General features: G+C 38.7%; 1 protein-coding gene across 3 annotated transcripts in view; it reads right to left on the reverse strand.

Moving 5' to 3' along the window:
• Positions 1–25913, reverse strand: part of POLA1 (DNA polymerase alpha 1, catalytic subunit) — a 194358-nt gene that overhangs the window by 60397 nt on the left and 108048 nt on the right. For all 3 annotated transcript variants that reach the window (XM_021408421.1, XM_021408428.1, XR_002442148.1), the window contains exon 35: positions 1971–2087. In XM_021408421.1, the coding sequence (XP_021264096.1) occupies positions 1971–2087 (117 nt within the window). Of the gene's footprint in view, positions 1–1970; positions 2088–25913 lie in introns of those variants that run through there.

Consider the following 25913-nt stretch of genomic DNA (forward strand, 5'->3'; position numbering starts at 1 on the left):
CATGAAACTATAGATCATATGCTCAGCTTCTTAAAAATGTTTGTACTGTGTAAGAAATGGCAACTAGAAGACACTGATTTAGGCTGCTTCAGTGTTTAAACAGCACTAATTATGTCAAAAATTTGGAATGGTCAATAGCAACTAATAGATCTAATCAGAGCAAAGATCCTGCTGCTCAGTTCAATATCTTATTCGTATGCTTATTCATCACAGAATGGCTTGGGTTGGAAGGGACCTCAAGGATCGTCAAGTTCTAATGCCCCTGCAGTAGGCAGGGCTGCCAGCCACTAGATCAAGTACTAGAACAGATTGCCCAGGGCCCCATCCAACCTTGCCTTGAAGTCTTTCAGGGATGGGGCATCCACAACCTCTCTGGGCAGCCTGTGCCAGCACTTCACCATTCTCTCAGTAAAAAACTTCCCCCGACATCTAATCTAAATCTCCCTTCCTCTAGTTTAAAACCATTCTCCTTTGTCCTATAACTACCCATCTTTGTAAAAAGTTGATTTCTCTCACGTTTATAAACTCCCTTTAAATACTGGAAGGCCACATTGAGGTCTCCCCATTTTGGAGGAATGTGACAAAAGTAGAAATAGAAGAAGGTAGAATATTCTACTTGTTACTAAATCTCATTCATCACTCTAATTGCAAGAAGTTGGATCAAGACCAGAAACTTCAACTCTCATTTATTCATAAACTGTTGTAAACTGACAAACGCGGACACTCGTAATACACATAGAAGAGTCTGATCTTCTACCATTTCTGGATTTAAATTTCTTATGACATGAACTGCAGTTTAATGGCACATGCGAAAGATTTGTTCTCTGTCAGATTTGCTTTCTTCCTTTTCAGTGTCATGTGACACCTGGTCCTGTGCTGGGAGACTGAAAACTTCCATTCATTCTTACCTACTCTCTATCAGATCTTCACATATTCTGCAAAATTATCACTATCTTTTGATCGCTCTTTCAGTGACAATACTGTTTCAGCCCCCTGATCTTTATTGACACTTACCCTCAGTGACTCTTTACATTTGCAGTAGGGACCAAAAAATCTCATGTGGTAAATATAACATTGTCTTCTTTAAAACACTGATGTGACTCTGCTATCTTAAACACTTGATTTTTGTAAGTTTTACATAAGTAAGGATAATTTAAAGACTATTTCAACCTGAAATAAATCTAAGTCAAAAATTCCCTATTTTCATTATGGAATCCTCTCTCACTTTGGTTGCTGTATGTAAAATCTGGAAAATGTCAAGACTTCTAATTGTTAAACTTGCTTTGTTTTTTCTTTTCTCCTGAACAAAGAAATGGAATAACTTTGCCAGAGTTTTACACCATGAAACAGAATCATCTTCCTTTAAACTCAGAATCCATGAAAATTGTATAGTGTGGAGCATGCAGTCCTGAGCTATGAAAGACCAGTGCATTCGGCTCAATGAGAGTTTTAAAAGCTTCTATACTTTCCAGGCACAGAGACAAATTCAGAGATGCAGAACCCAGAACTTCTCATCTCCTGAAAATATTTGTTACCTTAGAGTAGCCCTAGAGGAGACTATATGAAAGCCTACTTTTAACTTCTTAGCCCTTTAATGTTAAGCATCCAGCCACATGAGAGCCAGTTAGCAGAAAAGTAGGCAGTTGTTTTTGTTTCAGAAGGCTGGTTTTGTTTAATTTACCTGTATTCTGGCACAAACATTCCAACAAATTCCAGTTTGCTGACCAAATGCTCGTCAGCTGGAAAATTTCCAAATACAGCAGCTGCATGGCATGCTCTCTTCACAGCAATAAGACCACAGTTAAAACGTGGAGCAGGAAAAGCATATAGCAGTCTCCTTTGGACTAGCCAAGTAACGAGAAATTTCCACTTAATTCTGTTACCTTTGAAATGTAGAGTTGAGCAACAAGTAATTGTCCTGAGAATCCTGTTCCACTCTTGACAAAGCACTGCTGTTCTAGAGCACTTACCTCTGGTCTCAAGATAGCCTTCCTACAGGTCTGGCACACAGGACCACTCCGGGAAAAACTGAGGGGAAGCCGTCGAGTTCGATTCTGGCAAGTTGGTTCCTCACATATTAACCAACCCTGCAGAAAGAGAAAATGTAAAGAGAAAAAAAAAAAACAACACATTTTTAGTAAAAATCCCAGGTATAGTTTGTTTTTACTCCATCCAAACAATGCATCATAGTCAAAGAGGGGGGAAACGAAAAAAAAAACACTTTAAGTCCTCTTTGAAGCTGATACTGTTACATGTGTACCTAAGATCCAAAAATCAGGTATAAAGGGATAAAGATCCTTGCTTACAGTAATACAATCAATGACGCAGAAGAAAACTGAAGTCTTCTTGCTTCGAATTCCACGTTCTGTACACCTCAGTCATCCCTTCCTTGATATATACTGACACCTCTGTTGTTCAGTTCAGAAAATGTTAACATGTAACAGAATTATTTTATACAACCATGCAGACCAGGCAAAGTACATCCACTTAAATTTTAAAGTGCCACTTCTTTGCTTACACTTTTGAGAGGAAAAACAGTTTTAATTTTTAGATTTACTAATGACAGCCAGAAGGCTTTTTTTTTTTTTTTAAATAGATGCTATTGAGACTTCAACATAAATAGACCCATTTATGAACAACTAACTTTTTACTGTGTTAAATTTATACAAAATCTGAGCCAGTTTTCTCCATGTCAGCTCAAGGAGACAAAGCAAAAGGGTTCTCTTAAGAGTACAAAAGAACAAATATTTCTGAGATCAGTAAGGATCCGAGAACATCTTTTGCATGAGGTCTAGCCATAGGCTAAACCAGCGCCATACCCTATCTCCAAAAACCACCAATAGCAGGTCCCTAGGGAATAGCGTAAGAGAAAACATATAGTAAGTTTTTTTCCAGAAGATTTTCCCTACTCTTGGGAATGGTGCAAGGACCTCCTCAATCACTGCCTCTCTATATATTCATTGGCGCTGGATGCATTACTACATCCTCAACCCACTGAACTTCAAGGGCTTTTTGAACCAATGTATACTTTTAGCATCTACAATATACTGCAGAACAACTACGTGTTGTAGAGGAAAGCATCTTATTTCTCTCAAACACACAAAAAAATTTTCTTTTTTCATGTCCTCTAGTTCTTGTATCAGAAAAGAGTAGGAATGATCATTCTCTGCATTCACCTTTTTCATTCCACTCATGATTTTACAGACCTCCATCGCATCACTTGCAACCAAACTCCTTTATAAACCACAGTTCTAATTTATTTAGTTGTTCCTTACATGGAAACCACTCCACATCTTTGTTGCCATTCTCTAATCACTTGTAGGTTCTTTTTAGAATGAGGGGGTGGGGAAAATGGGACAAAAAGGGAGGCTGACAAAACCAGTACAGCACGCAATGCACAGGATGCTTGAGGAACCATCTTGTTCTCTGCTTGTTTATTCTAGCTGTTTGCCTGGTGCACTAGTGAACATCTGAACACTGACCAGTAATTTCCAGAACAACATTTGTTATTATCCAAATACTACAATTTCATTATTATAATAGTCAATACACAGATTGGATGCAAAATTAAGATTGGGTTTTTAGCAACTACACCACTTGACATTCAGTGAACGAACATTTCATCTTCCATTGTAAACTAACAAGTCAACCTAGCATCTGAAGGGCTTTCTGCAAACTTTCTCAAACACTACCTGCTTTTACTAATCCCGAGCAGCTCAGCATTATTAAACTCTCTATTTTACCTTATCAGAGATCTCTGCAGTAGAAGTTTCTCCTGTGAATAGTCTATTTTTGCCTGCATTTCCAAACTTCTGCTTTTGTTGCTCCTGCAAAGAAGCTAATTTAAACACACCAGGATTCCTGGTACTTTGATGGAAATACTTCAAACCAGAAGACAACTCGGAAAATTGCTTGCAACCCTTCCCACTGTGTAACAAGCTGTATCATCCTGTTCCGGCAATGGCTTCCACCCAGTCTCCATCATGGCAGCCAAGGCATGCCACGGTACACATCTTCTCAGGTTGATGGAGATTCTGGCTTGCCAAGAAGGCAAAATTGTTAATAAGATCACAGAATCAGAATATCCTGAGTTGGAAGGGACTCACAAGGATCACTGTGGCCAACTCCTGGCTGCACACAACACCGGCTAAAATTCAAACCCTATGTCTGAGTGTGTTGTCCAAATGTTACTTGAACTCTGGAAGGCTAGGGGCTGTGACCACTGCCTTGGGGAGCCTATCCCAGTGCACAATCACTCTTTCAGTGAAGAATCCCCTCACTAGACGTGACTTAAGTTTTCTTTCCTCACTGGCAAGGACAAAACTGAATCTATTTTGTGACTCAGTAATCAAGCGTCCCGATTCAATATGATTATGCCACTAAGTCAGATACTTGATTTACTTTATTTTTTTGTCAGTTTTTCCTATTGTTTGCTGGAGTATACAGAGAATTTCTTGGTGGCTTGTTCTCCAAGTAATTGGACAACTTGAACACTGTGTCCTTTCATGTTTGTCATTTTCACTCCTTCGTTCAATTCAAAAATACATGCTATAATCTTTTCACAGGTGCTAGAAGTTTGATTCAGGGATTTGGTTTCTGTTAGGTTCTTTTTTGTTTGTTTTAGATGAAACCTCAACTCCTTTCCAAACAACTATTTGCTTATTCCACAAACCTCACTTTCACCATTTCTCCAGCCATGTCATATCCGCAACTTTATCCCACTTGGCACCATGTACATCAAAACACTTCCTGTTGCTTTTGCAGAAAGGAGCTTTCATGTCCCTGTGGGCAGACTAGAATAGCCTTCTGTGAACTTCATGGCAAAGGCAAGATATGCAGCACTACCTAAGACGTGTGCTTTAGTCCATAATGCAGAAATGAAGTACACAAAACAGCTTTAAAGACTGAAGAGTTGTAAAGAGTCAGAAAGTGTCCCATACATATGGGGGTAGGGTTAATTTCACCCAACTTTGTGTACATAAAAGCCTGATACCCAGTCTAGCGACTGTTTATAGTAAAAGGAGAATGAAAAAAGCATCTCCAAAAAGCAGTTCACCGAACATTTTGGGAAGAGGTGAACCATTATGTAGGGAAACAAAATAACGGTATATATAAATAAGGGTATACTCCATGTCAGAGCAATTGGTTTTGAAACAGTATGATGTAACTGACAACTATGTTTGGGTTTTATTGTTAAGCAGATTAACAACGTTAATCATTACATATTCAATAACGCAAGGTGAAAAAATATTGAAAATTCAGAAACCTTATATTTTCGTCTGCTGCACAACTTTTGCTCTAGCTGTCCTAGTACTATTCTCACAGTTGCTTAAAAATTATTTATGGTAAATATCTCAAGTTATGTTAGAAAGATAGAAGCTCTGCTCAAAAGGACTGAGCTACTTCATCAGTAGATACTTCATCAGGAAAAGTACTAATCCAGGCTAATCCTGACCCAAGGTCTTTTGGAGTCAGCAGACACAAGTGAGCCTCCAGTCAAAAAGCTAGTGCTTAGCTTTGGTTTTCCACATGGACCTAAGATTTATTTCTAAAAGAAGAAGCTGTTGATTAGTTGCTTCATTTTTTTTTTTTAATTCAGTTTCAACAGACGTGGAATAACTTACTTCTATAAAAAGTTGTCAAAGGGACAAACTTGAGATCTTCACATACTCACTTCTGTAAGTACTGAGAATATCATTAGAGCCACTGTGAGAGAAAACTCAAAAACATTTTTGGAAAAAATTGTCATGTATCTTTCATAAGAAGCCACTAAGGACATGCTCTCTCTGCAAAGCTGTTATGTCACATTTGCCTATTACATGGTATCTGAGACTTCCTATGAAGCATCTGGCAGCAGTCTGAAACAAACAGGCCTTTAAAATAAACAGCCAGGCAGGAAGTGGTGCAGAAGGTATCCTAGCCCAGTCCCAAACCCTCCTGGTTTTGTGCAAAATTGTTTCGACTGAAACTATAAGAGAAGATTTTGTGTGCACAAAAAAGAGAGCTTTCATGACTCAAAACATATTAAATGACTACATTTGAACTTTAAAACAATTTATTATACTAGAAAAACAAAGCACAAAAACTGCCAGATCATGGGGTATTTAGTTAGGGAATGCAAGTACAACTGAAAAAACAAAGCCTAGAATAGGAGCAGCATCTCAACTTCAGCTGAGCAGAACGCTCAGAAATAGACAACCATGAAAATACTGCATGATAAAAGTAACAGTGCATTTTCTGCCACCTATTGGCATTTTTAGCTAATGATTAAGAATCACAGGACTACACAACTAGCAAGGTACCGCTTCCATTATCCTGAAATGGAGCATATAATTGCTCCAGTCAAACCATGATTACATAATGACGTTTGAAACAAGTTTCTTTATGTAATTACGTCAGCCTAATGTAGTCACTGTTGAAGAAAATATTGGGAACTTTACTGGTCACAAAGTATGGAAGGTGAAACAAGACTGAAAAAAATCCTTGCTTAAACTGGAAACAGTAGTTTGGGATAAAAATAAGCATTCAGACTCAACAGCTTATTACTATTGTACTTGTTTTTAACTACTAAGAACTAAAACATAACTTCTGCTGAAAAGTACATTTCTCAATGAACCGTATTTAAAAAATTGAGATCTAAGTTGGCTACATCAAAAAAAAAAATGTGACGTAGATGTTAACTGAATGCCCCTTCGGTTTGTAGAGACAACAGTTAATGTAATTTGTCTAGACTTCCTACCAGTTATAATTAACATTAAAGAGGTCTTTTCTTCTTTGTCACCTCTCTATTCAGGACTTATTTGCGTTTGTTTGTACTTACTATCTGTTAATCTCTCTTAACAAATGACAACAATAACCGTTGCTGTTATGCATGGAAATTAAACATGTAGATAACTGTGTGAAGAGAGCCATTTTTGAAAAAGCAGTATCAGAAACACATAGCTCTTTATGTCTCTTGTTTTGCTTTGATAATTAAGCCATAGCCTTGATTTGTTTTAAACAAAAAACTTTTCCATGGACATGCACGTTGCAATCAAATTCAATACATGCATTATGTTCTGATTCAATTTGTTCAAGTGTATTACTGTTAACCCTTATTTGATCCATGCCTATCATCTTCACTGACCAAACAAAACCAATCCTTCCTTTCCCAGCAGCTATCACTAAGTCTGTAAGTTAATTTGCAATAGATCAAACAAAATCATAATAGAAAACCTTCAGTTTTGTTCCACTTGGTATCTGCAGCACTGTGGGAAATGAAATACAATTTGACTGAAAAAAAAAAAAAAGGCAAGTAGAATTTCCAAACATTCTGTCTACAAATGCTTAACTCATTTTAAAATATAAAGAAAATGTCTTCAAAAATAAACCCTGAAGCAAATGCATAACATAAAGGAAAATCCCTCAAGAGTACTATGTCCACAAACTGTAGCTAATGGGGAGAAATTTGCAAGTCAAAAGTAATTTTCTTTCTTCGTAAGTCTATTCTTGAGAATTAGTCTCTCTCACTCTAGTGATCAACAAGTATTATAAATATTACCCCAAAATACAGAGGCAAGTGGTTTTGGAACAGCCTTTCAAACAGAAGTTGCAGGAGTTAACAACACATATTTATTGAGCTTTATCTTAACTGCTTTTATAAACTACATTTCGCAGTCTAGTCTGATTGCCTGCTACCACAGAAGACTGGATGTGCTACTCTACAACAGTTCTGTATGTGTGTTCCTGCCTTCAGATAGCCCGGACACTGAGGGACTGAGATGCTTTAAACTCATATGGAATGAAAAAATAGTACAAAGGACAAAATTGCAATAACTAAAAATTATTCAGGCTACTGTTAGTCACTTTGGAGCAGAAATTAAAACGTAATTAGTGATTCCTTCTCTACACTCTCTGTTGAAGATAATATTAATGTGGATTTTTTAAAATGGGATCTTGGTGCATGACATCTGATCTCCAGATGGCTAAAACACCTAAGCTCAAGCATACTGAATCCAAACTTCACAGAATCTTCCTCAGCGAAAGCTGGAATTACCATCTTATTTTACCAAGCCTCCCCAAAACAAAAGTGTGGGAAGACTACCCGGATCTGCTTTCCTAGTCAACCAGTGTGAGCTTACTGATTAATAAGCCAGTTTCTGGAAGGCTGAGTATCAGACAACACAATGAAAATTTTCTGATTCAGGCATCACAGATAGGCTGGATCAATGAGCTGAGGCCAACTGTATGAATTCTAACAAGACCAAGTGCAGAGTCCTGCATTTTGGTTACAAAAACCCCATGCATCGCTACAGGCTTAGGGCAGTGGCTGAAAAGCTGCATGGAGGAAAAGGATCTGGGGGTGTGATTCAGTGGCCATAAAGTTATTGGTTCCACTTGCTATAACCTGTTGTACATCTCAAGTGTATTCTCTGTGTCCACCTGTCTGTGTCTTCTATAAATATCTGAATGTTTCGGGGAACAGATAGACAAATGCTCTTCAGTAGTATGGAGCATCTCAGGAATTAGAACTTGAGCCAAAACCTTGGTTTGCAAATTCTTTGGCAAGAGTTTTGGCTATTAATAGTAGCTACATCTTTTAAGAATTGCATCACAATTTACACTTGAAACACCACAGGTGGAATCAATTTCTACTTAAAGATGATCTACTACTAAAGAGTGAGGGAAGTTTTTCTGCAGTGTACTAGAAACTCAAAAACTTTTAAGTAACTTCAAATTCCAAGTTGCTTTTTTTGTCTCTTCAGAAGAAATAGTCAGGTAAAAACACTGACACAATCTAATGTAGTGCTGGTGAGATCTCAGCAGCAATGAAAATCTCAATGACACTGTGAGGAACTAGTGTCACACACTGGGATTTCTGTAGACAATATGGACTAGAGCAACACTTACATTCACAAGTTAAAAGCCCTCAGATCAGGGATGGTATCATAAATAATAAACAAGGTTTCATGCAGAAAACTTCACCCACTTTCTGAGCTGAAACTCAGCATAACTCAGTTTTCTCAGGGAAAATGCAGTTTTTCACAGGGAAATAAAACTACTAAAAAAACTCAGAAGACCTCTCTTGTAGAGAAATCAATTCTATTGCTCGTGGGCACAAGAAAATGAACTCATTCAATTGTTGAAAGGCCTTCTCAAGATGGAAGTCTCAATGAGGAAAGGCTACAACTGGCCTACAAAACCACACCACTCTGATGCTTACCTGCTTCATACACTTTCTCTTGTCCAGCTAGCTGCTTCATTCTGATTTTCCTCCCAGAGCAAGTATAAAGAAGCCTGAAATAATTGCTGGATCAATCCTAGTGATGGAGTAACTTATCTGCATAACTTATCTGCAAGGCTAGAAAAGTAGACTTGGTGGAGTCCAGTTCGATCAGAAGGGCACCACACAGGTGATATCTTAAAACATCTTGCCTCATCCAGACTATGCATTTCCTAGACAGCCTGATAGAGATGATCATTCCTTTGAAATTTGTAGCTATTAATGCAAACAACTTGGAGTCTGAATTATCTGAACTTATAAAACACTGCATCAACATGTGACGGAACACAGTATGATGACTAAAAAACTACCTTTCTATCATCCACTGTCTTTGGGTAGGAGAAAGAAAAGGCAAGTGAATTCATTGCAAAGGTGAAATTTGGAGATAATCTTCCCAGAAATGTAAGGAAAATGAAAAAGAATATCCTATCTCAGAAGAGCATCATATACGGAAAATCAGCCATCGGGCTTCTTTTACTTTCTCACCCTCTTGCAAAATGACCACCATCAGAAATGAAGCCTTTATAGGAACATGCAACAGCCAGCTTCTCTGAGGAAACAAACTTTTTCAGCTCTCCAGAAGTTCGCACTAGAAAATGGAGCTGGATTTTCATAGGTAGAGAATCTGACTTATTTTGATACTTTCCTATCAATGATAATCTCCATGATAATGGGAAGGCATACTGTACTGATAAGAATCATATAAACCAGCCCTTAAAAACAGAGTGGTGGAATTAGAACGAAATGCTAACACAGAATTCTGGGTCAACAACTTTTTCAGCATCCTTCAAAGCAAGAGAGGAAACTTGCTATTCAAGCATACCAGACACTGAGCACTAACAAACTAATAATACCTGTGAGACTGTGAGAAGAATCTAATTTTCATATTTGAAGGAAACCTACAGGATCTACAAAGTTTCTTCACATGTAGTTTCAGATATTTATACTAATCATTCCAACCTTCTTCTCCACTTTAATAACACTTGACTTTGTAAAACCTGGAAGAAATTACTAGAAAAGCTTTCTCTGTGATTTTCATTTGTGTGTATTTCCTTGGAAATGAAATACAATTTTCCTTAGAGATGAAATCACAGGAAATCAGAAGCCCTAAAGTCAGGTTCAAGAGATTCCTGACTAGAGATATGTCTGAATTTCATCCTAGAATTTCACAATGTGTGTGCAAATTCTTTTGAAATGCTAGGCATAACTAAATCTTTCACTTAAGTTAAAAATCTCTTAAAATTAATTTATCTAACTGATTTATCTAATTTACACTCAAACCTAACAAAACAAAGGATGAACTTTGAGAATATCTTGTTTTAAATGCTTTATACTGCTGTTCTCAGTGTAACACTTACTCATCTCCCAGCTAATAAATTAATTATTTTTTCACAGACTCTTAAAAGACTGCTTTGTAAAAAGAGCTGGGTCAAGATATTGATGCTGGCTGACTACTGCTTTTGTCTTTTAGTGGGGATTTTAATGTCTTTTAATGTACCATGTTAAACGTATCACCAAGCTTGTTCTAGCTGAAAGGAAACATACTGTAGTATACTTAGAATGGGAAACACCTTACATTTTCATAAATTTGTTTAGGAATTTTCCTAAAGCTTAAATTCCTCACCCAGGGAATGCTTATTCAGTATTCTCTGGTGTTCTGTTATGCATTGTGTATATTTGCCCTTAAGTTCCAAGAAGCAATGCAAATAGTTTAAGTAACACAATGACTGAAATTTGTTCCTGAAATTCATCCATGAAACTATCTATAGTCCATTAAGAGATCTGATCACAGATCTAGTGTGACATATGACTATCCATATCACAAGTGAAGATAAGGAACTTTTTTTTTCTTTAAATCACCTCATTCATATCCATTGACTTTTTTTCCCTATACATTAAATATTGTACCTAGTTCCTCACTCAGAAAAAATAAATTACATTTCCTGCTATGAGTAGTTTTAGAGTCTGATGTTTCCTGATCATCCAATTTAGGAAAGAAGTAAACAGGGACCACAGCTTTTCATACTCCAGTTCATGCTGTCTCACTTCAATGCAAGTTGAAGACACAATTTCAATTTCTTTTCAAAGCACTTCCTCATTTTCAGATCTTCTTGAGTTTTGGCCTATATAAACGATCTGAATTCAGCCATGGGATGGAGCAGATAAAAAACAAAACAAAACAAACACAATAAAACTCTCATAAAGAAAGGAAATGCCTTTCCTGGATGGTTCATTCTACCCCTCCCAAATTCACCATTTGCCTGAGAAAGCGTTATCCAGGCTGATCAACAGATAGAAGCAGTCTTTGAGGAAAAATACAGAACTGTCTCTTAAATGAAAGAAGAGTAATGAGGAGATATGAATTGCTTTTGAAAGTGTACTATTTGAAAGCAGTTTAGACCATGGAGATGTCTGTTCATATATTCAGAATATATTCACAGGAATAGCATTAAGGGATGTTATCAAACTGAAGCATGTTAGCCAACAGCTTTCTAGTGTAAGCCAAATGATCATTTTACCATCCCATGAGATAGTACTGCTGGCAAGAGTGGATTCCCTCTCCAAAATTGTATCTATTGAACCCTCCTGTCCTCAGAGACACTCTCATCTGTCCTCACAGTTCCCCTCTGCAAAGCTACCAGCCCAAACTGACTGAAAGGTGACTGGAGTTGACAGGATCCACACCCTTGAAGGACCAGAGCAACCAGGCAACCTGTAATTGAGAATTGAGAAGTACATAGCTTTACTAACTCAATACCTTAAAGAAAATGTGAGAGAGGAAATAAATACTGAGTTTCTCAGAAAAACACAAAATGTCCTTCTGTCTTGAAAAAGCTGATGATGTTAGCATGACAGAGGAAGTGATGTGGGCTCCAGGCAGCCATTACAAAAAGTGAAGCTTACCTTTCACATTGAACTGCTCAGATTCAAAATACACAAAGACCAAAGCCTAATTCCCTCTGAGTATTGTAAAAAGTTTGACATAAACTCCAGACAGTTTAACCTACAACCAAATTCTGTCCCACAGGAATAATTTTTAGAAATTTATTCACTACAGACATATATTAAGTACCTTTTTATAAACTGGCTACCTCAAGATCCTATTAGTAATGTACTGCTGTTGTCACACAAAGTAAGTCACAAAAGATAATATGCCTATTTCTATGCTACTGAAAATGAAATCCTGTAGACTTCCAAGAATGATATTCTGTGATTTGGATATTCCAAAGTAGAAGAAGTAGAATTGCTTTCTAATCTGAATGAATTTCAAAACTGAATGAACACTGAATGAAAACACCTAAGACTGAAAGAAAATTTCATTAACCTCTAGAAAATATTACCTTGAGCAATATCCGTCATATCAGCTTAATTATTAGTCTTAGAAAAAGATACCAAAGAAAGTTATAATGGAAAAAGCAAGAAATGTACCCCACAACCCCAAGATGACAAATGCTCAAGGTAACATTAAAAGTGCTTTAAGCAACATTATCTAACAAGACAGAAGTGAAAAATATCTGTAGGTCAGTGCAAAAGTTTTACATGTTATTAAAAATTGATTTTTTTTTTAAGTAAGACATCTTCAACTGTACAGTCATATGTCATTTCATACAAGTTATTTGAAACTTATTGATCTCATTTGTGCAGGCTCTGTCATCAGTCTGCTGAAAAGATAATGGAGCACTCCAAACCCTTATGATAGGTTAGATGCAAACAGTGGCCCTCATTTAAACACATGTAATAGCAACACGAGCAGACAAAATCCAACCTTAACAGCTGTACATTATACACTAAATTAGCAAGTATGTTCTGCTTTACTTCACATCAAAGCCAATACCTCAGTCTTGTTATCTTCAGTAAAATAAGGTTCTGGGCACCAAAATACGCAGCCAAAACATTAAAAAGTATGGCACAGGCATTCACAGGTTGAAATACTCTCTCACAGAAAACCAGCAACTATCAGCCTTTTTATTTTACTTAAGACAATATGAAAACGACTAAATTAGATTTCAAGCAAGCAACTGGGAGAAATGACTACGTATGGAAAATAACACTGCAGAAAGGATCACTGAAATAGGTTTTATGTACTTGTGGACATCTAAAACCTCTAGATGGATATTCAAGTCCATTCTGTAAAATGTTATCCCTATTCATACAACTCAAAGCAAGCTACATTCTTCAGCCGCAACAGGTCACAACTAAGTACAGTACCTTGCTTCAGAAATAATTTTGCTTTGTCTGTCAGCTGTCAACAAAGCACAAAGAGCTCATACAGTCCATCCACGAATTGCCTGTTAAAGAATCTAGCAAAATACAAACAATAAGAACTCAAGATTTCTTAAGACCACTGCCACTACTTTGGGTAGAAAGCTGAAAACACCACACCTCTGCCATCTTCCCCTACTCTGCCCTCTTCCTTCAAACATACACGTAGTCTTTGATTTTCCCCTGCCACAGAAATGTTCTGCAGGAAGTTTGGTGAGGTCAGACGTAACACAGATCATGGAGGGAATATTTAACTTTAACCATGTGCCCTTGTATGTGGCAATGTCAGTAAGATGTGTTGACTCCAGTACACATTTCAAGTAAGTAGAGAGACAAGGAGAGGGTTTACACGAAACATTTACCTTTGCAACATGACTACGAACACCCCTAGAATACTGAGAGAGTTAATACAGTCATGAAAACTTTAAAAATAATAATGTGCATACATACACAATACGTAAGCTTAGAGGAGCTCAACAGAATAAAAGATAACGATAGACAAAATGTTCGCAACATGCTGGTCACCTTAAACTAGAAAAGTTTAAACCATCACTAAGCAATGTTTGTTCATTTAAGTTTAATTATTTTCTCCTTGAGAATGGAACTAATGAAACTGAATATCTTTCATGGTGTCGACGATCAGTTTGAATGGTCTGTAAACAGGGCTGAGGGCAGACAAGGGAACTGGCTGAGCCGGGGGGTTGCTAGGTGATGCAGAATGTAAACCCACAAACTTGCTCAGGTTTACTTAGCTTTCAGGCTGCTCTCACACGGGCTCTCCAAAGTTTTAAGAATTAATTTCCAGGTAGCTATTTAAAAACAAAAAGCCAAATAATTAAAAAAGAAAAACCCTTCCTCCTCTTCACTGCTTCCCTAGCCTACCCCCCCAAACAGAAAAAAATTAGGAGAAGACAGGAAATTCACAGCAATAAAGTGCAGGAAATCGCAATATTTTGCATGTGATGAGAGGAAGACTAATATTTTCTCTATTTATTTGTATATTATTGTTGAGGACTGACACTTTTGAAAATGCTTCTCCTTAATTTTATTATGTAAACGTAAATAAAAAAAGATTTCTGGAGCAATACTGTGGGCATTTAAAGTACTTAAAATGAATATCAAGTCACATTTACTAATATTTCCCGTGCAGATTACAAAAGCAAACTTTTCAGCGGAGCCATTTGTTTCCGTCCCCATCCTTTTCAGAGCTCTGGTTATTTTTTTTTTTTTATTTTTTTCTAAAGTATCTGATCAGAGATTGTCCGGTAAGAGCACTTTATTAGATCATCAGTCAGAGGGTTTTACAAGCACCGAGAGCTATGGGCTCAAATGCAGCACATCAGTTTTAATAGCCGAAGGTCTAATAGTAAACTGCAGATACTGCTGAGAACTTTCCATGCACTGAACTCTTGAAAAAGCACCATCTCTCAAGCTTAAATGCAGCTGCCTCTTTCAATGCCGCAAATGGGTAAATTTGACAAAAAAGCCACCATTAAGACTACATGAAAGGCTCAAGACAACATCCTTTCAATGCTTTGTACTTCAGTAATCAGATGTACTTACTCACCCCCTCCCCCAAACCCGATCAAGAACTATTTCTGAATGGTAGGAAATAATTCCACTTTGTACATCTTTTAGTTAATCAAGACTTTCTATTCAGCAATTTGACCTTTTGTTCAAAACAGGATTATCAGTTTTTTCGCCAGTTACCAAGGGCGACTCGCATGGTGAACATAATTGCAATAATTTGCAAAACACCATGGCAACCCACATTACAACTAGGTAAATACTGGTCTTTTGTGCTACATTGTTATTTTCAGAGATGCTGAAGTCAAAGAACGAATGACAAATGAACACAAAATTTATATTTGCTTTGTCTCAAAAGAGAAGAAAATTGATAACAAGAATTGGGGGGAAACCGACTACAGCTGTAATTTCTAACTTGATTAATTAGGATGGTAACAGTCCTTAACAGTATATTCAACAAACAGCCCTGACTCGGTCTCTCCACCCACCTCTCCCTCTTTCCTCACTACTACCACTAACCCCCACCCCAGACAAATTTTTGCAGCTAGGAGAACAAACAACTCCATTTGCTCTTTTCTTCAACTTAATGGAATCCTTAATTACAGAATATTGTTCTCCCGCTCTTCATTACACTGAAAACTGCAAGTGAGAGTGAGAAGAAGGAAGCCAGAGCCATGCAGACAGGGTAGCTACAGTCATCCTATCTGCCTTTCTTTTTTTGTCCACAGCGGACCTAAAGATGAGATGGCATTTTTAAAAATAATATTAGCAGCTGCTGCATAGCAGATAATTAAACTATTTAGTGCTCGAGTTCTTTCACTGGCAGTGGTAGTAAACCATGGAAGCTTAAGTGGAATAATGATTAAAATCCAAAATCAGAGGAAGTAACTGCTTAAATTTTTTTTCTTAAAATTACTAAACAGGGTGGTTTCTAAGAAAATACTTATTGTATGAAGCCATATTATATTTTTAATAAACCAGGATTTTTTAACTTATTTTCTTTTAAATTATAGGAATCTTATTGTTACAGTATAGGCTTTTACGAAGACTACAGCAAGCCAGATTAAATCAAGTATTTCAGAAATATGCTACAAACAGAGGAATAATTCTGGTTAAGAAAAAAAATCACCAAAAACAGTGTAATACATGCTACTAACGAGACTTAAAAATAAATTTACCATATACTACCAATGCACGAGTTCTGAGCTGAGGCATTTATCATGCTACAGTGAGCTGACTGAATGGTTGAGACCTTAGTTCTCATGATACTATTAATATAAACAAGTTACATCTCTACGCAGGCCAAATTCTGTCAGCAGATGTACGCACATGGTTCCTGTAACATTAGCATCCTTCAATAATGAATGTTCGCTGTATGTTCATGTAAAGAGAACATGAAAAATACATTAAGCTGCAAAAAGCATGCAATCAGAAGCCAGTGTAATCCTCATTTCAATTCCCTGTACATACAAATCGTGTGTCAATTTACAGTTAAGGACCACATCTTTATTTTAATTCTCATTAAAGGTCTGGATTGCCACTAGGATGAAACAGGATCGCAATCCCTGTGCACCGTAGACGCTGAAGACTATACAGTAGAAAAAGCAATAAAAGCAACCAAATTCTGCCCCAGAAAGCTGAAAAATACTTCAGCCTCTGCTACAGAGATTCTCTATGCTGCTGGCCTACTTACTTACACTTTATTGGAAGGGCTCACAAGCAACGGCCACCTGAAAAATCAGGCTGGTTTTGGTGAAATGTGAAGGTCTACGCTGCTGAAGGTTGAGTATACCCAACTGCAACCTGAAAGCCGTGCTCTGCACAATGCTATGTGCTCTGAAAAATCTGTTTTTTTGCATCACAGATCAGGTACCCACAATTTCAAGTACATTTGACGTATCCACTCTGTGTCTCATTTCTCTGAGAAAAATAATTGTCCCCTCATTCTATGAGAACCATTCTATACTACAGTGGAGCATGCCACACAGAGAAAAATAAATAATTCTAGGCAAAGTCACGGAGAATACATGCAGTATGCAACGGAGACAAACCAGTCCCTCCTGCCTGCTCACCTGATGAGTGCCATCTAACCTACAGGATGGCAGGTTAGCTACTGAAAAAAAAACATGGGACAACGGCAGACGCCAATGACTTGGAATAAAGCTAAGCAGGCAGTATTAAATCCTGCATTTCTCAATTTTCAAATGTTCAACTCCTCAATGCCAAGATCTCTCTTCTATTTTAACATATTTTTAAAAATCCATCTTTCTGCCCATCCTTCTTCAAAATAAGGTTTAACAGAATGCACAGATTTTAATGCTTGAACTGCAAGGAGTAACCCATAATAACAGTGAATTTCCTCCTTCTCTTTAAGCCACATATTTTGCCCAGTATTTGTCAATAGCAGAGGCAAGCAAAGACTTAAGATTTTTCTTTTATATACATCACTCTCAAATACAATTGTCCAAATTTTCACAGGTCTATCTTCATGCATCTTCATACTATTTCAAGTCTACTTGCCCAATTAGGTGCTTACCTAGTGGAATCCCAGTTTGAATAGTCTAGTTTAGGCAAGTCCACCCAATTCTGCTTCTTTGCTTTTAGTTTCCACTACATCCACCAAGTTCCAGTTCAACTCCCTTGTGCCAGTTCCAGTCTATTTGCTCACCTACAGCCATTCTTTCAATCATATTTCAGATCACAGAACAGCTTGGGTTGGAATTTACTTCAAAGTCCATCCAGTTCCACTCCCTCCTGCTGTGGGCAGAGCTGCCCCCCACCAGCTCAGGCTGCCCAGGGCATCCAACCTGGCCTTGAGCACCTCCAGGGATGGGACGCCCAAAGCTCTCTGGGCAGCCTGTGCCAGTGCCTCACCACCTTCTGAGTAAAGAATTTCTTTCTTATACTTGCTTCCACCATTTTACTTTTTCTTTTAAATTCTTTTTATTTTTTTCTTTTAAAAACATAGCTAGCTCCTCCTCCATCTGTATTTGAAAGTAGCTATTTCTTTCCTACTTCTGCAAAATTTAATGACATCCCAGGCCAGACACTCATTTTCTGATCAAGGGCCTAAAACCTATCTCTAAAACCCAGAATTCTGACAAGGAATTTTGCTGAACTTGAACATTTGCAAGGACCTACTGCTAAAATAACATGTTAAATGCTTTTCTTCAAGGCTTGTAAAATTGAATAATTTAGGTGGACTTCTACATGGACAGCAAAAGAAATGAAGAATGAAATACATATTCTTCCTCACAATCAAGCCATACCAATCGCATTTCAGGTATGGCAAAGACACCTGAACAACTGTAGTACTCCTTAAATGCGCTATCACGCAATAAGCAAGTGATTATAATTAAAGCGTTTTCATGCATGTGGCCTACAGCTAAATTGATTTAAATTACACTAGACTTTTGCCTTTCCCACTCCTCCTCAGGTGACCACAACACTGCATAAACATAGTTGCTTGCTGGTGCTCATTAGGCAAACTCATGTATCAACATGCATACATTTCAGCTGCAACTTCTGGTTTTATAATGCTACAGAATAATTAAAATACACCTGCAGCATACTTTATTCTGAGCTAAAACCCATATACTACCCCTGCTTAACTCCATTCTAAATCCTTCCATTTTCTTCCCACTCCTGTTATTCAATTAAACATAAGCAAGACACCCCAAATTCTCAAAAATCTCTTTGGGATTATTCTGGAATCGCTAGGCTTCTTCCTTAGCCTCCCTTCAGCTATCCAATTCTTTTTATAACTACGTAGGTAGCTTCAGAAGTAATACCGCCTATTTATCTCCATGGAAACTACAACAGAAACAAAGAACACAATAACACTATTTGATAGAACAAATTTCTAGCTACAAAACACTATTTTTCAACAGTCACAACCACGAGCTATGAACTTTTGCCATCAATAAACAAGAGCCTGCATGCCATGCTCATATAAGAGCAGCAGAGGTGACCCACTGTTGCTGTCCCTGTTGCTGAAATGCACAACCCACCACCTCACTGCGCTCACATCCACTGTTTGATCTCCATAAACATTTGACAAGCATCGATGAATGTCAATGGGCGCCATTTTTTATGTGTGGAGGAATTCAATTCCACACCATTGCTTCATCCACAGTTCCATGTCAGACACCATTTTGTCAGACTGCTCCTCTGCTGCCATCTGTCACACAGCAACAACATGTCATGGAATATTGGTGGTTATGTTCAACCTCTACTGCCATAACACCAACATATGCCTTTGATTTCACAGGCCATCAAAATAAAATAGGAGGTGTTATTTTTGGAGTCACCCTTGTACTTTCAACATGTTCCCCCAAGTCTTTCCTGCAGTCCTCATACGTTTTCTGTCAAACTCTCACTTAGTCTGGCCTATTCATTTTGAAAAGACAGCTCTTGTTCTATCCTCCCTCATCTTAGACTTCATTTACCTTTGCCACTACAGTCAGACTCCATATTCACTTCTTCAGGAACAACTGACTTCTTCAGTAGCATCTTGCACCCAATGCCATATCAATCTTCACATAAACAGTAAGCATATTTTGAGGAAAAATATCCATAAATATCACATTGCTCAGATGCAGACCAGAGATTGCAAAAAGAGGCCAGAGGGAGACAGAATTTTGAAGGACAGTTTAAAGCATTTTTTATCAATAATTACGTTTTTCAGGTCAGTATTGCTGCTACATGCTGTGAATATCAGAAAGCACTCAAGAATCTAGGCTGATCTGCCTGGATTTTCAGCACAGAATGGCTGAAGTGGGAATGGACCTCTCGAGTCCATCTGGTTCAACCCCTGCCCCAGCAGGGACACCCAGAGCAGGGTGCCCAGGCCCACAACCAGGTGGCTTTTGGAGATCTCCAAGGAAGTGACCCCACAGCCTCTGGGCAGCCTGTGCCTGTGCTCCATCACCTGCACAGCACAGAAGTGCTGCCTGGTGCTCAGAGGGAACCTCCTCACTTCCAGTTTGTGCCCACTGCTTCTGGTCCTGGCACTGGGCATCACTGGAAGGAGCCTGGCTCCATTTTCTTTACACTCTCTCTTCAGGAACTTATCGATAAGATCTCCCTGAGCCTCCTCTTTTTTGGGATCTATAGTACCAGCTCACTCATCAATCTAAGCTTAAGTTTTCAGCTAGAATTCAGCTTTACAGGTATTCTGACACCCAAAATGGCAAGCCAGACATCTACAATGTGGCAATGTTTTAAAACTTAAAAAAAAAAAATTAACACTTGCACCAATGTAGCATATGGCATATTTTATTTAAAATTGCTTTGAGGCTGGTATTCTTGTCTAAGAGGTTTCTTCAACCTAAATTATTCTAGACTAACAAAAGTAAACAGATGGATTTTTAAGATGCTAAAGCTACTGTGTAAGTACTAAAAAAAAAAAAAATACAGGCCAGTCACAAGCTCGTTGAACTAAAAAATCAGAACTGGAAAAAGATTTTCCTATTGCTTATACAATGGTGACCAACACAACAAGTAAAATAAATAAGACATTCCTGTGCGCAGATGTATAAATATACATTCATGTATATATACAGAGGAAGAATTCATTGAAAATTGTGTTTAGTAAATCTCATTCAGGAGACAAACAGTGCAAAACCAAAGTATGTTCCTTCAAATACACTCTCTCCTTTTTTTTTCTTTGTTGTTTTTAAAAAGGTTACCTGAGAGCCTACTGTCTGACAGAAAAACTGTGCTGCAATGGTGCTATGGTGACACTGCTTTGAGTTTGTGGTAGACATAGATCTTGCCTCTAGGACTAATATTTTTCAAAAATCTAAAAAGAATACCCGCTATAAGAAATCGTGTGTCTGAAACAAACTCTGAATTTCACTTTGAGAGGTAAAGAAAAAATAAATGACTAGGAGAAAAGACTGACTACTTATCAACTGCTATTATGACTTTATTTTATTTTATATGGGTAAGAGGGTAAGACAGCAGTGCCAACCCATTATATTATTTTTTCTGTATTTTGGAAGAGTTCAGTAACAGTTTGATAGCAAATCAAGAACTATATTTGGGTTTGTTAGCAATAAAATACTTCATGGTCCTTTAAAACTCAGAATATTCATAAAAATTAATACTTGCACTAGAAGTATTTACAGAGCTAAAATTATCTGAACTTCACCCAACATTACCTCAAAAGACTGAGACCCCACCCATCTATAAAAATTCTAATTTTTTAAACAAGCTAACCAGGATGGATCTATAGAACAATTTGCATGCATCAGTCTAACATTAACTGAAGGAAAAACAACAGAAATACTGATAAGGACTTTAAGTGATCAAGCAGTTAAAGATGGGAATGTAATTAACATCAGCAAATGTAATTTCATATAGGACAATATAAACTAAACATGAAGTTCGGTTTTAGGTAAGATTACAAGTTTGGTTCAGAAATGCAGAGGTACTATAATTTATCATCTCTTGAATGGTGTTTGCTTTACTTCCAAAGGACATTGCAGTAGAATCAGTAGTGTTAATACATACACATGAAATGGATTAAGAGGTGCAATGCTGAAGCATCTCAAAAAATCCATTGTCCATGAAACACAAAGTGATGACAATCAAGTAAGCATTTGTCAATATGAGATGGAGAGGGATTCTGGTGATGTATCACAACAAAAAGGTTACAGTCCTACTCTTCAACATTTACATCAGTGATTAGCAGAAGAGATAAATCAATTCAGATAAAATCTAAGGATGACAAAAGCAGAACAGTAAATAATGATAAGTGTCAGGAAACTGGTTTGGTAAACTATACTCATTCAAAATAAAATACAATTTAGAACAGCCAAACAAAAAACCTACACACAGGGAACAAAGACTACAGTTCATACCTATAGAATGGGAATACTGTATCCCAGAAATTATCAGCTGAAAAGGAGTCATGGTAGATAAGTAATTCAATATAAGCTCTAAAGACACACATAAGATGTAAGGATTCCATACCGAAGGTCTGTGTGTGCGAACTGAGGCGATTTTCTTCAAAGATATTGGTGAGAATTATACCAGAGCATACAGTTCTGGTGATAAGAGTTAAAAGAAGTTGAAAGATAACTGGTACAGTGAAGAGCCGTAAACAAGATTTCAAGGTGTTGAAAAAATGTGCAACGGCAACAGATTTTAGGTTTACCATCTCCTATTATCAAAAAAGAAGGCTGAAAGGTGACTTGTTCAGAATGTATAAGAATAATTATAGGGAGAAAAAGAGTAGGTAACGCAAGATGCATCTAGAGGAAAAAGGAGCAATACGAGCTGCTGGCTGGAAAAATTTTGTGGGTTGAAAACTGGCCCAGTGATCGGGCCCAAAGGGTGGTGATCAGTGGTGTAAAGCTTAGCTGGAGGCCAGTAACTACTGGTGTGCTCCAGGGGTCAGTACTGGTCCAGTCATGTTCAGCATCTTCATTAATGATCTGTATAGTAGGGCGGACTGCACTCTCAGCAAGTCTGCTGATAACACAAAACTGGAAGAAGCTGATACACCAGAGGGTTGTGCTGCCATACAGAGGGTCTTTGAAATGGACTAAAAGGAACCTCATGCATTTCAACAAAAGTAAGTGAAAAGTGCTATTCCTAGGAAGGAACGTTCCCTTTCACCAGAACAAGCTTGGAGACCTGTTGGAAAGCATCTCTGCAGAAGAGAACCCAAAGCTCCCTGCAGACACCAAGCTGAACATGAGTTCTCTCACAGAAGAGAAGCTCAATGGTATCAGGACTGCATGAGGCAGTGTTGCCATCACGTTGAGGGAAGTGATCCTTTCTCTCTGCTCAGGAACAAAGCAGGAAGTGGTAAGATCCATCTGCTGAAGTAGACAGGAGCGTCATTTCCATGAGTTTTGATAACCTAACAAGTATGACCAAGATAAGTTTTTGGAGGGGGTGGCATCCAAAACCTGGACAGTTAGAGTATAAAGAGCTACAAGGAAACATTCTCAGCTCAAGGAGTAAGCAGGAGGAGTTAGAAAGCCATGCACAGAGAACTATGGCTTCACAAGGACTACAGAGGTGTGGTAGGTAGGCAAACGGCATATAATGGAGTGCTGTGATGGATGGCTATAGGACCTTCAAGAAGGCCAGGCTAAGGATGGGAGGAAGAGGGAGCTGCAGTCAGTGTAAAGGAGCACCCTGAATATGCTGTGCTATTCTCTGGAGTGAGTCACAAGCCAGCAAAGAGCTTGTCGGTAAGAGCTGAAGAGCAGGCCAAAAAAGACGACATAGTGGTGGGCGTCTGCTACAGTTCACACCATCAGAAAGAAGGATACAAAGAATTCTTTAGAAACCTAGGATCACATTATCTTAAGGACTAGAAGGGATCTGCAGAGATCATCCAATCCAATCCCTTACTAAAACAGGTACCCTACAGCAGGTTGCACAGGAAAGTATCCAGGCAGGTTTGAATATCTCCAGAGAAGGAGAAACCACAGCCTCTCAAGGGGTAATGGGCAGCTTGTTTCAGTGCTCTGTCACACTTAAATTTTTTCTCATCTTCAGATGGAACTTCTTATGTTCCAGCTTGTGTCCATTACCCTTTGTCCTGTCACTGGGCACCACTGGCCCCATCTTGTTGACATCTGGCCTTCAGATATTTATAAATATTGATAAGATCCCTTCTCAGTCTTCTCCAGGCTGAACAGCTCCAGATCTCTCAGCCTTTCCTCATACAGGAGATGCTCCACGCTGCTCAACATCTTTGTGTCACTCCCCTGGACTCTCTCCAGAAGTTCCCTGTCTTTCTTAACTCAGAAGCCCAGAACTGAACACAGTACTGCAGATGTGGCCTCACCACAGTATAGTGGAGGGGAAGGGTAACCTTCCTCAACCTGCTGGCTATGCTCTTTCTAATGCACCCTGGTATACCATTGGTCTTCTTGGAGGCATTATTTTCAGAGCAGCCCTCATCTTTTCTGCGAACCTCTTCACTTGTCATATGGAGTCTTGGTATTTTGTTTTGCCCAGCATACATATTTGAAACCTATGTACTAGTTTGGTTATATTAGAATCATAGAATCATAGAATGAGCTAGGTTGGAAAAGACCTACAAGATCACCTAGTCCAACCATCCACCTACCACCAACAACCCCACTAAACCATGTCTCCCAACGCTATATCTAAACGTTTCTTGAACATCTCCAGGGACGGTGACTCAACCACCTCCCTAGGCAGCCCGTTCCAGCGCCTGACCACTCTTTCAGAAAAGTAGTATTTCCTAATGTCCAGCCTAAATCTCCCCTGGCGCAACTTGAAGCCATTCCCCCTCGTCCTGTCACTAGTTACAAGGGAGAAGAGGCTGACACCCAGCTCACTACAACCTCCCTTCAGGTAGTTATAGAGAGCGATGAGGTCTCCCCTGAGCCTCCTCTTCTCCAGACTGAACAATCCCAGCTCCCTCAGCCGCTCCTCATAAGGCCTGTGCTCCAGACCCCTCACCAGCTTTGTCGCCCTCCTCTGAACACGCTCCAGGGCCTCAATGTCTTTCTTGCAGTGAGGGGCCCAAAACTGGACACAGTACTCGAGGTGGGGCCTCACTAAGGCTGAGTACAGAGGGAGAATGACTTCCCTACTCCTACTGGCAACACTATTTCTGATCCAAGCCAGGATGCCATTGGCCTTCTTGGCCACCTGGGCACACTGCTGGCTCATGCTCAGCCGAGCGTCGACTAATACCCCCAGGTCCATTTCCTCCACACAACTTTCCAGCCACTCTGCCCCAAGCCTGTAGCATTGCCTGGGGTTGTTGCGGCCAAAGTGCAGGACCCGGCACTTGGTCTTGTTGAACCTCATCCTGCTGGCTTCAGCCCAGAGATCCAGCCTGTCCAGATCTCTCTGTAGGGCCTCTCTACCCCCAGGCAGATCGACACTTCCTGCCAGCTTGGTGTCGTCTGCAAACTTACTGAGGGTGCTCTCAATGCCCTCATCCAGGTCATCAATAAAGATATTGAGAAGGACAGGCCCCAGCACCGACCCCTGGGGAACACCACTCGTGACTGGTCGCCAGCTGGATTTAACTCCATTCACCACCACTCTCTGGGCCCGGCCCTCCAGCCAGCTCCTTACCCAGCAAAGGGTGTACCTGTCCAAGCCACAGGCTGCCAGTTTCTCCAGGAGAATCCTGTGGGAGACAGTGTCAAAGGCTTTGCTGAAGTCTAGGTAGACCACATCAACAGCCTTTAACAGCCTTTATTTGACTTTCCTTTCTGAAGTAGCTCCACCAGCATTCAGAGCACCATACATTAACTCAAGGTATGAGGGCTGCCCTGAAAGTAATGCCTTCTATTTTATTATGTTGACCCATGATGTCAGAGATGGACACTGGTGGTACTGCAACAGAGGTTGAATCTTCCCAACAATATTCCTCAGGAAGGCCATGGCTTTGTCAGACTGATCACAATGATCAGAGTCTTAAACATTCTGCTTAGTCTTAAATACATAAGCCAATACATTTTGTGTGCTTTAGGAACATTTTAAAAATATACTGAATTAATACACTCCCTTAGTTACTATGGTAATAAGCACTTTGTAAAAGCACATAAATATCTAAAATATGTTTTAATTCATGTTGACATCAGCCTATTTTCTTATGTTATAAAACATAAGAAATAACAGAAACTGAAGAAATAAGCTACTACGCAAATTCTTACTTGAGACTTTCTGGAGACTAACACCAACTAGTTTTCTATTTGCTCTGAAGTTACTTGTTTCTAAGGTAGAAACTTCATGTAACTCATACCTGAAAACGATTACTCTGGGCAGACAGCACATTAAAATATTGTGGAAAAATAAAAATAGCAGATGTTTTATAAAACAGATGTTTACAAAGTCTGTATCATAAAAA

This window comes from Numida meleagris, chromosome 1 (genome assembly GCF_002078875.1).
Source record: "Numida meleagris isolate 19003 breed g44 Domestic line chromosome 1, NumMel1.0, whole genome shotgun sequence".
In the NCBI taxonomy this organism is placed as follows: Eukaryota; Metazoa; Chordata; class Aves; order Galliformes; family Numididae; genus Numida; species Numida meleagris.